General features: G+C 38.6%; 1 protein-coding gene across 1 annotated transcript in view; it reads right to left on the reverse strand.

Moving 5' to 3' along the window:
• The window catches only part of TRPM3 (transient receptor potential cation channel subfamily M member 3), a 534,030-nt gene extending 521,355 nt beyond the window's left edge, over positions 1 to 12,675 (reverse strand). The window contains exon 1 of the mRNA XM_078385072.1: positions 12,575 to 12,675. Within this exon, the coding sequence (XP_078241198.1) occupies positions 12,575 to 12,595 (21 nt within the window). The 5' untranslated portion in view covers positions 12,596 to 12,675. The remainder of the gene's footprint in view (positions 1 to 12,574) is intronic.
• Positions 12,676 to 15,497: the final 2,822 nt, after the last annotated feature.

Genomic DNA, 15,497 nt, shown 5'->3' on the forward strand with positions numbered 1-15,497 from the left:
GCAAGTGGGATCTGAAGGCCTTAGGAATGGACCTCAACAGATGGGAAACTTTGATATCTGAGTATTCAGTCTGGAGGCAGGCGGTACAGCATGGCCTCTCCCAATTTGAAGAGAGACTTCTTCTGCAGGCTGAGGCAAAGAGGCAGTCCTGAAAACAGGAAAATCAGGGAGCTGGACATGGGACAGATTGTATTTGTCTTGAATGTGGAAGGGACTGTCACTCTTGAATTGGCCTTCTCAGCCACACTAGATGCTGTTCCAAGAGCAATATTCAGAGCATGTTACCATAGTCTCTCGAGACTGAAGGATGCCTACACCAATCTTAAATGTGAATCATGGCATATTTTTATCAGGACATCAACCTGACAAATAACTCTGTGGATGAAAATGAATCTGTTCAATCCAGAAGAACAAAATGACTCTGGATGTGGAGGGAACCAAGAAAAAGAGGACCAAGAACTAAGTCCTCAGGTGGACTGGAAATGATAACCAAGAAGATTCTGGTGAAAGTCATTTCTTCTGTATCTGTGAAGATTCTCAGTCATCCAGGTGAAGTTATCTGGAAATTGAGTCATGGCAACTGGACCTCTTTCTTATTAGGTTGAAACATTTCACTATTCATCCACGTAGCTTCTTCAGTATGAGAAGGGTTGGTAGGAGACCCCTGATTTATTTTATTTTATTTTATTTTATTTGCACATTTTATTGCATGCCCGGATGAATTGGTTTCACTTCCCCTGGTCTGAATAGGCTCATTAGATGTACAAAGAACAGCTGGGGTGAGTGAAAATCCCACCTCTGCAGTCCTTCTCCACTCATTATCATGGGTCATTAGCAGTTGTCTTTCTGGTGGATGTGGTCCTGATCTTTCTGGGGATGCATAGAAGGGCAGCATGAAATCCTTCACTCACCCCTGTTGAGTGAAGGATTTTCTATATGCACATGTATGGCTTCCCTGACACCTCTCAAACCACCTATCTTCTTGGTCCAAAATGAGTGCATCTTGGTCCTCGAATGCAGGAACACTGCTGATTGTGGTGGTCCTGAGCCATTGCCCCTCCTGTGTTGGGCCATTCACCTGTTTAGTGACTGTTTGGTTTCTCCAGTGTAGAGTTCTGAACACTCCTCTTTGCATTGGACTGCATATACTATACTGCTCCAGTTGTGTTTTGGGGTCCAGTCTTTTTGGTGGATGAGACTCTGCCTTACTGTTTGCGTGCACAGGCATGTGGTGTTTACCAAAAATCTTTTTGAGCTTTTCAGACACACCTGCCATGTAAGGAATAACCACGTTCTTCTGTTGGCTTTGGGTCAGACTGTTCCATTGTCTTGCTGGGTTGGGACATTGCCTACTTAAAGGCCTATTTTGGATATCCACAGGCCTTAAGGGCTGTCTTCAGATGTCCATTTTCCTTCTTCTTGGCTTCTGTAGAGGTGGGGCTGTTTCTTGCTTAGTGATTTATTGTCCTGATGACCTCTAGTTTGTGTTTCAATGGGTGATGAGAGTCAAATAGCAGGCATTGATCAGTGTGTGTAGGTTTTCTCTAGATTTCTGTTCCTAAGCTGCTAGTGTATCCTATGATGACTGCACAGTCCAGGAAAGCCAGTCAGTTGTCTTTGGTGTCTTCCCTGGTGAAGGTGATATTTGGGTCCATTGTGTTTGTGTGGTCTGTGAAGGCTTGTACTTTCATTTCTCTTATCTTTTCTAGCCTTAAAGGGGCAAGTCAGAGAAAGTCTCCCTTCACCATAAATGTACTTCACATTACTGAGCTGATCAAATTGCTATTTTCCTTTAGTTTCCCCAGAAACCTGTATTGCAGCTGTCTTACTATATTAATTTAAAACTGTGCCCTTCACCTGTTGGGTTTCGTGGTGTAGGCAAAAGCAAAATAGAAACAATTCTGCTATGTACACTTTCCTTTTTGGTTGAAAAGGATGTGTCTTTCAAGACATGTGCTAATTTAATGGAAGTTAAGTACCAGCAATAGATAATTTTGAAAGGGGAAATAATAACATTGTTATCTTGGTCCTCAACAAAATCATCTGCAACTTTTATTTTGATGAAAAAGCTGGCCTGCTCGTACTGTTTTAATATCTCACTGTATAAAAAGAAGCACATTTGCCTTTTTAGTAAATAATTTAAATTTTGACAGCAAAATAATAGCCAGTCCTATTATGTAACATTCCTTCTTGCTAATTACGATGCTTCTGTGTATATTCTTAGTTCTATACAGTTCCACTATGCATACTTTTACAAAATCATATGTGTTATGTATTCATTTTGCACTGCAATACAGTGGATATTACATGAAGAAAGTACACCCCCTAATGACAAAACATAGGCTAATATATGCGATGCACACTGAAAGAGCTCATGTTAGATTAAACAATGTCTTTTCCATCTACTGACGTGTTATCTATACAGTCTAGTTTGGCCTAGAAATGAAAGATTCGCAAAAAAAGACAGTTGCTGAGGAAGGATTAGAATGCTGAATGAATACAGAACTACGTAACAGAAAACCAACCTATAACTGGTCATTGGGGGGGTATCACAGTTTTGTCTTCCAAAGTCATGTCTCAAAAGCAAAACCCAAAAGCAGCTTACAAAAATTAAAAGGCAATATTTAAAAGGTAAAAACAGGGAGTATACAAATATTTAAAAATAATTAAACCAGTATTAGGTTTAAAAGGACCAATAAAAAAACACATTTTATTGCATGCCTGAAGGGGTAACATTGTTAGAGGAGAAAATACATGTTGACCTTAATGAGTGACCTAACCCTACAAGTCAGACTTGATGTGAGTCACCATGGAATCCCAGGTGGCGTCAGTGGTCCATTCCGCCTATTTCCAGCTGTGGCAGATTGCCCAGCTGTGTCCCTATCTTGATTATGGGGCCCTCACCACTTTGGTCCATGCGCTTGTAATCTCAAGATTAGACTACTGCAATGCATTCTACGTGGGGCTACCTTTGAGATTAATGTGGAAGCTTCAAACGGTGCAGAATGCGGTAGCCAGGCTTCTTAGTGGGATGAGAAAATATCAGCATATTTCCCCCACTCTGGCCGCCTTGCATTGGCTGCCCGTTCATTTCCACATTGATTTCAAAGTGTTAATGATGACATATAAAGCCCTAAATTGTTTAGGACCTTGATATCTAGCAGAATGCCAACTCCCACCTAGATCTACCTGGATCACTCATTCTAGCAAGGAAGTACAGCTGAAGGGCCTAACGCTGAGGGAGGCCCGGAGAGAAAGAACAAGAAATCGGGCCTTCTTGGCAGTGGCCCCTCGCCTTTGGAACAGTCTCCCCTCAGAGATCTGTCTGGCTCCCACGATGGGTGTTTTTAAGAGCCAACTTAAGACCTGGCTCTTTAGGCAGGCTTTCCCTCCTGTCATCATTTGATTATTTTTTATTTTTTCCCCCATCTTGAACTATATTATTATTGTTCCTTTTTATTTTATTATACTCTTTTTATTCTGTTTTTATTGTTAGTCTCCCAGAGCAGACATGTGTCTAGATGGGGTTTTTTTTAAAAATAAATTTAATAAATAAATAAATAAAAATAAATAAATTCTGCAAAAACCTAAGCACATTCAGACTGAAGTCCAATATTGACAGCCTTGCTAGATTGTCTAATTTGGCCCTCTGCATTCAGCAGAAGTAAAACAGGCTTAGAGTAAACATTGTTTATTGCTGTTCAGATATATCTATTATGCACTAGTAAATAAGTATGATTTTTAAAAGAACATAAATGTATATAATGAATGCATTAAAATATCCTGTATTATTATTTGTAAAAGTTGTGTGTGTGAACTGATGTCTTGCAGGGCAGCAAATAGAAATTATATTACATATATAAAATGAAGTATGGAGACTGATCTCTCATGTAGAAGTGCATAAACAATGTCTAGTTTTGACATGGACAAATAAGAAGTACTTTTTAAAATTGTTTCTCATTTATTTTGTAATAAGTATTTTTATCAACTTCTGGTTGGTTATCTTTAGCATCTGTCACTGATCCATCAAGGTAAATAACCATCCAGTGGTTTCATTCCATAAAGAATTCACCTTGGTGTTATTTATGGCTTTAAAGGTAGATAGGTATGGCAAAAAAATTGTGAATGGTAATGAGGGGTGATGAGATAACAAGAAAAAGAGTTGGTTTGCACATAACAATGTAAGAAACCCAGTGAGAGAATCCTAGGAACTGTATCAAGCATGGAAATAACAGGAAACCTATTTCATGCTCTCTTCAGCAAATTCTCAGTGCTGCTTCTCAGACCAAACTCTCAAGTCATCATAAGTAGCTGGGCATCTGGAGTGCTGTGCTTCTACCTATGGGCATGAATTATGCAATTATTATTATATGACTCTGCTTCTCAAGTAGCACAGCAGGAAGTTAGAAGAATTATAGTTACAGTGGTGCCTCAACATACAGTACAACCATAATCCGTTCCAGAAGATGGGCGTAACTCAAAATGGCCGTACATTGAAGCACCATTTCCTGTAGGAATATATTGAAACCCAATTAATCCGTAATAGCTGAAAAATAAACAAACAAACAAACAAACAAACAAACAGAGCAAGCCCCATCAGAATGCGATGGGGCTGAAAAATAATCACAAAAAACACTCCCCACACACAGCAGCCCCATTGAAACATGATGGCACTGGAAAAAAGTAAATTAAAAAAAAACAAACACACACAGCCAGCCCCATTGGAACACGAAGTTTTTAGCCGTGTGCGTTTTTTTCAGCCTGTCAGAATGCCTCAAGAAGTCATTTTAATTCATATTTAGCAAACCAGATATTTTGTATACCAAAAAAGTCCTTTCTAAAGAAATAAAAAAAGATGATGTCCACGTATCAACATTTTTCTAAGGAGATGAAAAGATAAAGGACAGAATGTTGGGCTTAATCCAGAGTGTGACCTTCTTTTTGTTCTTTTCATTATTGAAAGAGTTCGTTTTGGTGAGATGAGCAGTGATGGGGAATATTAAGGCACATGGTAGACTCATCATTGATACTATTCTATGACTAACCATCAAGATGTTCATTTTTTTACTTTGCTTCTCATTTGCCAACTAGACAATGGCTTAGACTGAAAATGTGTCTTGAATGAGAAGAAAGGGACTTGTACACTTCTGATTGTTTGCAGCAGTTTGCCTCCAGTTCCATAAAATACCAGACGTTGCCAGATATTTGTCTTATGATAAGCAAGACACACACACACACACACAAGCATAAACACTCTCTATTCAGGCATTCTTAACTGTGCTTTCTTCAAACAAGATGAGAATTGCGGTAGCCCTGCCTCTGTGCCTTTTTGCTTTGTTCATGTGCAAAATAGGGAATCTGAAGATTCCATGGAAACTCTTAATGGGAGTCAAGATAATGACTTTGTTATGTTCTACATCACATGGAGAGCCTCCATGGGTGGTGGAATCTTCCTTCAAATTCCTTCCTGTTCAATACATAGAGCAAAAAGGGAAGGAGATGAGGACAGCATGCATCCATCCTGGCATGGCGAGGAAATACAAAGTGCCTGCATAGGACTACAGGAGGTTTTTTATTTCCAAAATGGGTTCTGTTGATCTTGAATAGAGGCTATGAGGTCTCTGTAAAATATTTGTCTTGGGCGTCTGGTGCTGTACACAGACATGCATGGACATACATGTACACACATGTCCAAATGACAGCAGACATGTAAGTGATTCTCTTTACTATCTCAGAAGGAGTGGAGAGACATTTTTCCACTGCCTCATCCTATTAATCCTGAAACAGGTCATTCTTTCTCTGCTGCTAGTAGCATAGAAGAAACAACCATCTGTGTGAAATTTATGAGAAACCAGCAAGGAGAATTTTATGGTGATGAATCTGGACACCCATGCAGGGGATACAGGTAAACTCTTAAATGCAGGTAATGCACCCTTGCACAATCTCTGAATTCTTGAATGACCAGATGCAGTGAACCACCAGGCTTCTGTACTCCTCCCTGTTGTCTGCAATCAAAATTTAGCAGGGGCTTTTCCTCATTTCTGCATAAAAAGCTCAAACTGCTAGAGTTTCTCTGTCTATCTCTTCACCAGAAGTCTTGGCATTCAAGCCAAGGTACTGCTTTTCTGAGCTATACATCACGGTATGATGTTATTTTCCTGGCAACTAGATGGGTGGGATGGATAAATAAATAAATAAATAAATAAATAAATAAATAAATAAATAAATAAATAAATAAATAAATAAATAAATAAATAAATAAATAAATAAATAACTTCTGTGCACTTAAAACATATGCTACACTTCTACTCCTTTTTGAAAATATTGGTCACATCTTTGCTGCCAGGGCTTTGATGCTTTAAATTGTAGGAAACTGCAATCTTTCAAGCCTGTAATGCCACTCTGTGGCCACTTGAACAGACCAAGTGGGGATAAAATATTTCAAAAACAAGAAAAAGGGGAGACAAAGAGAATATGCACAATAACATTATGGATTTGTTGGTACATGAAACTTTGTGCTCTTTCAGTTTAACAGTTCAGATGTTAGCGGAATATACTCAGTTCAACAAGATAAAAATCACTAACTATACTCTTTCCCTAGATTATTAACACAAAGCATTTCTCTTTACTGTATTACCCATCTTTGGTGAATGCATTCAGTATTATTCTCCTTAGTAGTATTGGACAGGCTTGAAGGTAGGGAAATGCCACTGGAGGCAGGGTTGTCTGAAGACATTTTGCTGCCTTTGACAAAGGATAAGAAGCTACCCACCCCCAGTTCCACATAAAGACTGGTGGATGAAGATTTCCTCAACAATGCTAAGCATATTTTCCATTGGACCCGAAGGGGGCAGGGTAGTTTAAAAGGAGCAAAACACAGAGCAGTCCTGTCTTCCGGAAGAAAAATATAGCTAAGAAGCTGATGCCATTGTCCTCTGTACACTGTTGAGTTGTCAGGCTGAACCTGACAAGGCTATGGAATACAGCCAGGCCTTCGGCAAAGCAGTTGGTGAAGATGTCCTTGTACAAGGAGTGTTTCTGTTACGTGTGCTAACTGCCATCAAATCGGAACTGACTTACAGCAACCCTAGTAGGGCTTTCAAAGTAAGCTGTTTAAGGAATGATTTTAACACACATCTCAGTGTGCTTCTATGGCTGAGCTGGGATTTGAACCTAAGTCTCTTGAGTCTTGCATGTCATTCTATCTACTACAAACACCAGGAATGTTAATAGAATACCTTTTTCCCTTGATTAGATCATGTTTGAATTGGGGGAATTAAATGGGGGTTAGGAATCTTAGAGAAAGTAGTAGAAAGTTGACAGGGTGAAACATATTTTCTCTTTCCTTGTTTTCAGCTGGCTAAGCATATTTTGGAGTAACAACAGACTGAATTATATTTGTATAAATATAATTTATACAAATATAAATTAAAGGAGCTCTCTCCTTTTTTGAATACAGTGGATGGAGCAGAGATGTCCAGCGCTCCACCTTGCCCGGTGAGATTTGATTTCTTTCAACCTGTGATGCTAGATATGGTGAACAAAGTGCATGAGCGCTGTTGGGCCACCACCTCATCTCTTGACCCTTGCCCGGCCTGGCTAATCAAAGCAGCCAGGCCTATAACAACTGAATGGGCCACTGCAATAATTAATGGGTCTCTAAAGGAGGAGACACTCATTAGGCCCATTAGGAAGAAACCAAGTTTGGTGGCAGACAATTTTGGCAATTATAGGCCCGGCGCCAATGTTTCTTTCCTTAGTAAAGTGATGGAGAGGGTGGTGGCTGATCAGCTTCAGGCTCTTTTGGATGAAATCAATGCCCTGGATCCATTCCAGCTGGGCTTCAGGCCATGCCATGGCACAGAGACTGCACTGGTCGCACTGTTTGATGACCTATTGAGGGAGGCTGACAGGGGCAAAATGTCCCTGTTGGTGATCTTCGATATCTTAGCCGCCTTTGATACTGTTGACCACAGTATCCTCCTGGAGAGGCTCTCCAAGTTGGGAATTGGTGGGCTGGCACATGCCTGGCTCCGATCCTTCTTGGAGGACCGTCCTCAGAGAGTACAGCTTGGGGAGAGTGTTTCGGCCCTGTGGAGTCTCAATTGTGGGGTTCCCCAGTGCTGTTAACTATCTATAAGAGGCCGCTGGGTGGGGTCATCAGGGGATGTGGTTCTTTGTTCCATCAGTATGTAGATGACACTCAGCTCTACATCTCCTTTTCACCAATTTCAGTGGATGCTGTTCTGTCCCTTCAGCACTGTCTGGAGGCTGTACTGCGATGGATGCAGGAGAATGGACTAAGGCTGAACCCAGACAAGACGGAGGTCCTGAGGGTGGGTGGCCCCTCCCCATTGGTGGTTTGGGAAGGTCCCTCTCTTTTTGGGAGGTGACTCTTGCCACGAAGAGTGAGGCTCGCAGCTTGGGGGTCCATCTGGATCAGGCGTTCACCATGGAAACCCAAGTGGCGTTAGTTCCACCTATTTCCAGGTGCGGCAGATTGCCCAGCTGCATCCCTATCTTGATGGTGGGGCACTCACCACTTTGGTCCATGCGCTTCTAATCTCAGAATTAGACTGCTGCAATGCGCTCTGCGTGAGGCTACCTTTGAGATTGATGCAGAAGCTTCAAATGGTGCAGAATGCAGCAGCCAGACTTCTTTGTGGGACGTGAAGATATCAACGTATTTCCCCCACTCTGGCTGCCTTGCATTGGCTGTCGATTCGCTTCCCCATTGATTATAGAGTGTTAATGATGACGTATAAAGCCCTAAACGGTTTAGGACCTCGTTATCTAGCGGAATGCCTTCTCCCACCTAGATCTACTCAAATCACTTGCTATAGCCAGGAAAGATGGCTGAGGGGCATAACGCCGAGGGAAGCCTGGAAAGAAAGAACAAGAAACCGGGCCTTCTCGGCAGTGTTCTCTTGACTTTGGAGCAGACTCCTGTCAGGGATCTACCTGGGTGTTTTTAAGAGCCAACTGAATAGCTGGCTCTTTAGGCAAGCCTTCCCCCATGTCACTTACTGATTTTTATTTCGCTTTTCACTGATTTCTATCTTTCCATCTTGAATGTTTCCAATATTGCTGTTTAAATTGTTCCTTTTAATTATGGTTTTATGCTATTTTATTGTAAGCTGCCCAGAGTAGACGTAGTCTAAATGGGCAGAGTATAAATTTAATGAATGAATGAATGAATGAATGAATGAATGAATGAATGAATGAATGAATGAATGAATGAATGAATGATGTATGCACAGGTTATTTTTCATATGCAAAATAACTATTTCTTAACATGAGTTTGTTTCCATATACTAAGCTTGTCCTTAATCTCCTAGTCCGGCCCTCAAAGATAACAGATAGGTGCTCATTCATTCATTCATTCATTCATTCATTCATTCATTCAATTTGTACTCCACCTTTCTCCCCATAGAGGGACACAAGACAATTTATGATACGCCTACTTAATCTTTGGATGCTTAGATGCTTTCACTCAAGATCTCTCAGTCTACTAAAATTAATTATGATGAAATGAGAAATAATAAGGAACAAAACTTGCACATCTTTATTTGATTTACTTATATTGAGGTACAGCTATTGATACATATCCCAGTGGACTAAAGCTTAGTTCTGTATTGATACACTGCTTAATACTCCCCTGTCCCTTTTCTCTAAGTTTGGAACATTCTAAGGATAAAAATGAAAATAATCCCTTTGATGTATAAAATGTAAATTAGATAATTCTTCCTGTTCATACAGTATGTACACAATATTTATATAGATCATTGATCGTAGGTGACAGCCATCAGTCAGCCACACCCCACAGAGAGATTACTTTGGTGGAAATATATGACAAGCCAAATTTTATGTATTTTTTAAATAGTTAGTGTAAATTCCCACTTACACACTTAAGGCTTTCATTCTAATACCTTGGCAGAGAGCTTGTACAAACCTAAAGTTTCACTTTCTAGCAGGAAATATAAATGGACGCACAGCACAATACACAAAATTTTCATTATAGATTTATCCAGTTTAAAAATATATATTAATAGATAATTGAGAAAGGGCCTGTCAATATAGCCAGACTAATTCCCAGGAGACTTTTCTGTTGATACATATTTTCTTATAATTATTTCTTTTTATCATTCTTTTAAACATTCTTTGCAAAAGTCCCATGAGAACTGGGTATTCATTGCTTAACTGGATATTGTCTTGGTAAATGCTTCTCACTTAAACTTGGTCTTCTGTTTACAGCATTACAAATTACTGGGGAGGCATCGGAAGGAGCAATATGAACAGAATTCCTAATCACATATTTTACAAATGGTCTGTTTCAATAAACCATACATGGGATGGAGTTATAAAAAGCAATTTTCAAAATTAATTATGAGTTAAGTGTTTTAAGAAGCAATGTGAACATATATGTGTGTGTTTGTGTATGTAAAACAACTTCTGCTGTTTTTTACAACATTGTCACTTTCATCAGTACAGATTTAAACTATTTTAATATAAATTCAACTTTGTAAGAGAAGTAAAGTTTACTGTTAGAACCTGAATAAATGTATCAAATAAGCTTCATATGGGACATGAAATTCCAGAACTTTAATATTTCCCTAGGAAATAAAACAAGAAGGCAAAATAAATAAATAAATAATAAACCAAGAAGAAAAATTGAGAAGCACGGACGTTCCAAGATAAATAGCAAAGGCAGTACTCATGAATCTTTTCCTAATCTTTTGGGGGGAAAATATGCTTCCACTATGTCACAATTAACTTAAGTTCCATTGATTTTAATGCCTCTGTTCCAAGTATAACTAGCTTTGGATCCAGCCACTGAACTATCTATGTAAGAAAACTAGACTCCCCCCACAAACACACACAAACATAAAGGAATTAAATGAGTGACCAGAGCTGCACTGGAACTGAATGAATGATCAGATCAGCACAAAATGTCTTCCAACTGCAATCAATGCAACAAGAATAATGATTGTAACAAGAATTCATATAATGTCTTTTACATTATATGGAAGTAATGAGAAAGAACTCTATACTGCTTTGACACTTAACACAAGAAACTTTATTAACTCTCAAATATGTAACATACTGTAAGATGTGTATTGTGCTAATTTGTCCCAGAAGGGAATAATTTTAAAATCTTGAAATAGTTGCAGCAGGTACAACATGTTTGCAGGAGATAATATTATCTGTGACTAGAAATAATAATTTAAAATGGAAGTGCCTTAATATGTCAAATTTTAAATGTAACCTGAATTTTAATTTTGAGCTGGAGTTTAGTTACTTATTTACTTTAGTTACTTATTTACTTTGTTTTTGTAGTGTTCCAAAACTTTTCGCAAATTTTGTTGAGATAATAATGCAGTGAAATAGATCATCAAGTCAAATAAAGTCATAGAATAATATTCACTATTTGTCTCATTATCTACTGCAAGAAACATTTCTTTTTCTGTTGTGTTAAAAGGCAGTTTTCTTAGAAACTTAGTAATTATATTTGAGTATTGCAAAATAAAATTCCTAGGGCCCCAAACTACCAAAATTGATCACAAAGTTCCAACAGCTTAGAAAGAAGAAATTTTAAAACATGGTATAATTATACTATTAGCAACAAGTAAGTGCTCAGAGTTGTTCTTTCACAGCAGTGTGGCTTTATCTTATTAGAGTTCTAAAATAATAAATGTAGTATACTCTGTGTTACTTTAAATAATTGCAGGACATGTTTTCAATAAAGCACATTTTGGTTTGTTTTGTTTTGATTTTGTGTTCAACAAGCAATGTTTTAATTCTAGAGAGCAACATTATGCTGGAAACTGTTTCCAAACATTGAGACATCATTGAAACGCAGTTGCATAAAAACACAGCACCATACATCATATTTTACACTGATATGAAAGACTCTTTAAGGCATTGGTAAAGCTATTGATATATGTACCAATTCATATACAGTATAAACATTCTATTATTAGCATACACTGTATTGATCTACCACTGAAAAAAGACATAAAACATGATGTTATGAATCATATGTTATTATTCATGGGCAAACTTAAGGAATTCTCAGTATTATGAATATTATAACATGTGTTGGTAATCCATCATATTCCAAGATATTTAAATTATCAGTGCATCTCCTTGAATCTAGTTAAAAAAACCTGTAAAATTCTTAAATGAAGAAAATCTCATATTTGATTGGGAGATCTCTTGACACACACACCCCACACACGCTATGATTCACTAAGAAATCCACCACATTATTATGCCATGATGCTATGCCATGGCACAGTTACAAAATACTTACTGAATGCCTTCTTTCAGACTTTATTTACAAGTAGTTGTAAAATGTTTGCATTTGCTCTAGATTTAGGACAAGAAAATTCTAGCAAAGGCTTTATCATTGTATCAAATATATATCATTGTAGCTTATCCACTCAAACAAGTGCAATTTTAAGAGAAGTCAACATTCTCTGCCACATGCCAACTATTAAAGGTCTTCTCTTGTATCAGGACTATCGACTGTACATCAAATGTCACTAAAGTTCAAAAGAAACCCAAAACTCACCAAATTGGCTGGCTTCTTCATTTGGGCAGGTGGACTTTATTTAGTAGGTCAAGCGGTGTGAATCTCCCTGTCTGAGTTTCATTCTGTGAAGTCTACATTCAGCAAAAACACCCCAGTTTCTCAGCTCAGAGTATGTAGAAGGACAGAGGAGTGTTTGAAGACTTCTGGTATGTTCCTTCTACCACAGGTTGGAATGACTGGCTTTGGCTGAGCTTCTCTTCTGTGACATTGCTGCCTATCAAGCTGCAGAGGTGCAAATGAGGACTAATCACCTTGTGCCTTAAGCTGACTCCCCCAGTAACTCCCCTCCCTCCATTTTGTCAACTGTGAAGATAATAAATTCATGGGTGTGGGGTGGGGGGAAGAAAGGGGCCATCTGTCACCTTGAATGAAATGATCAATTTCCTCATCTGGGCGCTTATATTGTCTTCAAAAACTAGATGATAATTATCACAGCTGGCTTTTAAACTGCTCCGTGAACTAGACGATTTATTAATAATGGTGTGGAAAGCTTGCTGACATAGGAATGCATTTCTTGGGAGTCTATTTATAGACCGAGCAGCTCTGTTTATTGAACTTCATTGGATTTGTAAAGGAATGGAACCTTCCCCAAGTGGATAGCCACATTTCTTGCCTCAACAAAGGGCTAATCATGGCTTGAAACAAAAATGTAACATTTAGCACTTGAGGGAAAAGCTAGCAAAAGTATATTTAATGCTATGAAGGTTTATATAACAGGCAATTTCATATATTCATTTGTCAGTTGGTAGCAAGTAAAAAAGGACAACTAAGCTGGTATTATAGAGATCTATGAAGGTGCTGCTTTCTGATTTGAAACCCAGCCTTTTGGGATGCCTCTAAGCAGCACGCTAAGGATTGTCCACCAAAGCACTCTGTAACATATATTATACATATATAACATTCTAGAGCTTAAAACATTTACAAATTGGTCCTTTTCATTTATCAGCATTTTTTTAAAAAAATATTGTATGTAATAATCATGTGGCCAGTGGATAAACATGAACATTTCTGTGCAACAGGATTGTCTTCTTCTCCCTCCCTTATTGCACCCATTCTGCACCCCACCCCACTCCAAGCAGGCAGGAAGAATCTGCTACCAGTGGTAATTCACATTCCATTTGGTAGTTCTGTGTTTTCTATTTGGAAACCCAAGGATCACAAGGCAGGAAGCAGCAAAAAAAAAAGAAAAACATATCCTTTTCTACCTCTGTAGTTCCAGAAGTGCCAATTCTCCCTTTCAACAATATATGGGCAAAAGCATGTAAGGCAAAATAGGTGGAAAAGATAAGGTTGTGGAAATTCTGTGTTCTAGAAAATTAGAACACCACTCCACTTTGAGTTATATGTAGATCAGAAGGTCCTTCTTCTGCCCATCCCCTTTACATTATAAAGTAGGCTATTTTTCTTTAGATGACTAATGATATTTCCCCCTAGAGATGGTATGAATTAGGTTTGATATATTTTCCTATAGGAAGACATCAGCCTATTCTGGCCGCATAATAAGAGTGTTAAAATGTCTGCCTCCATCTCTGCCCTGCACTCATCACGGAAATGTGTCCAGTATAGGGCTAAAAGAACAGAAAGACAGTCAAATCAGACCCTTTGCTAATACAGACAATAGTGAAGTAGAGGATATCCAGCAGAGAGCTAGACTTCTAAACCATATTGTTTTTAGTAGAACAATGCAGTGAGTTTGCAGGGGAGTATATAATTGATACATAAACCTGTAAGGTTACTGGAAGGGCCGTTTAGACAGTGATATAATGTATGCAAATGTACAACAAAAATAAAAACAAAAGTACTGTGGAAGTCTAAAAGTATTGTGGGGCACCGTTGGCAAAGAATGGCATAGATCACATTAGCAGATGAATGTTTGCTTGTTCATCTGCTAATATGATTTATGTGATTCTTTGCTGGCAGTGCCTTTCTGCATTCTACATAGGGCTCCAATTCTAAGTGTACACACGTCCCAGGTTCAGACAACGGCCCCTGTAAAAGAATGACAGTATAATTCTATATATGCCCTCTCAGATGTTAAGTCCCACTGACCTGAGTAGAGGTTATTCTCTGAAAAATGTTACCAAACAGCAACAATAACAGCAATCACTCTTGCTCTTTTTCCAGTAAAGGCAAGCATCATGTTAATGAGCATTTATATCCTGCAGGCATAGTACTATGCATCACCCCTGGCTTAGTAGTGTACAAATCTAATCATTCTGTTGAAAGCAATGGGATTTCCATGTGCATAAGGATGTAGGAAATACTCCCCTCCTTGTGCAAATGCCTATACTATTTTGTCCTCTGAAGATGCCAGCCACAGAGACTGGCAAAATGTAAGGAAGAACAACCTTCAGAACAAAGCCAAAGAGCCTGAAAAACCCACAACAACCATCAGATCCCGGTCGTGAAAGCCTTCGAGAATACATTAGTATTGTCTCTATATTATCTGAAGAGGATCTGGGTAGTCACGTTTTCCCTACCACCTGCAGAAGTGCAGTGAAATTTCAGTGATTGGTTGGTTTGTACATTTCCTTCTGACTCTAATTGAACCAGGATACAACTAATTGAAGTGGAAAGAAAGTCAGCGAAATACCTGAACAATTATGTTAACTGAAGAAGAGGTTCACATGTTGGGTCTAATGGTGCTGGTTTTCTGCTTATGGCTGATTCACAATTAAGGTGAAAATAAGTGGGAAAACATTTGGGAAAATATTTAAATGGAACACAAGCCTTTCATTTTCCTTATGGGCAAATAGGCTGTTTTCACATTTGAAGGCAAATAACACAAAAGCCTGCTGTTGCTATTGCTCTTTTTCTGAAATAAAGAGTGAGAGTAAGTAGAATTGGGCAAACTGATTTTGAATTTCAGAGGCCATTTTGAGTCTTCTATGTGGATGTTATC

The sequence above is a fragment of the Pogona vitticeps genome, chromosome 2, assembly GCF_051106095.1.
Source record: "Pogona vitticeps strain Pit_001003342236 chromosome 2, PviZW2.1, whole genome shotgun sequence".
NCBI lineage: Eukaryota > Metazoa > Chordata > Lepidosauria > Squamata > Agamidae > Pogona > Pogona vitticeps.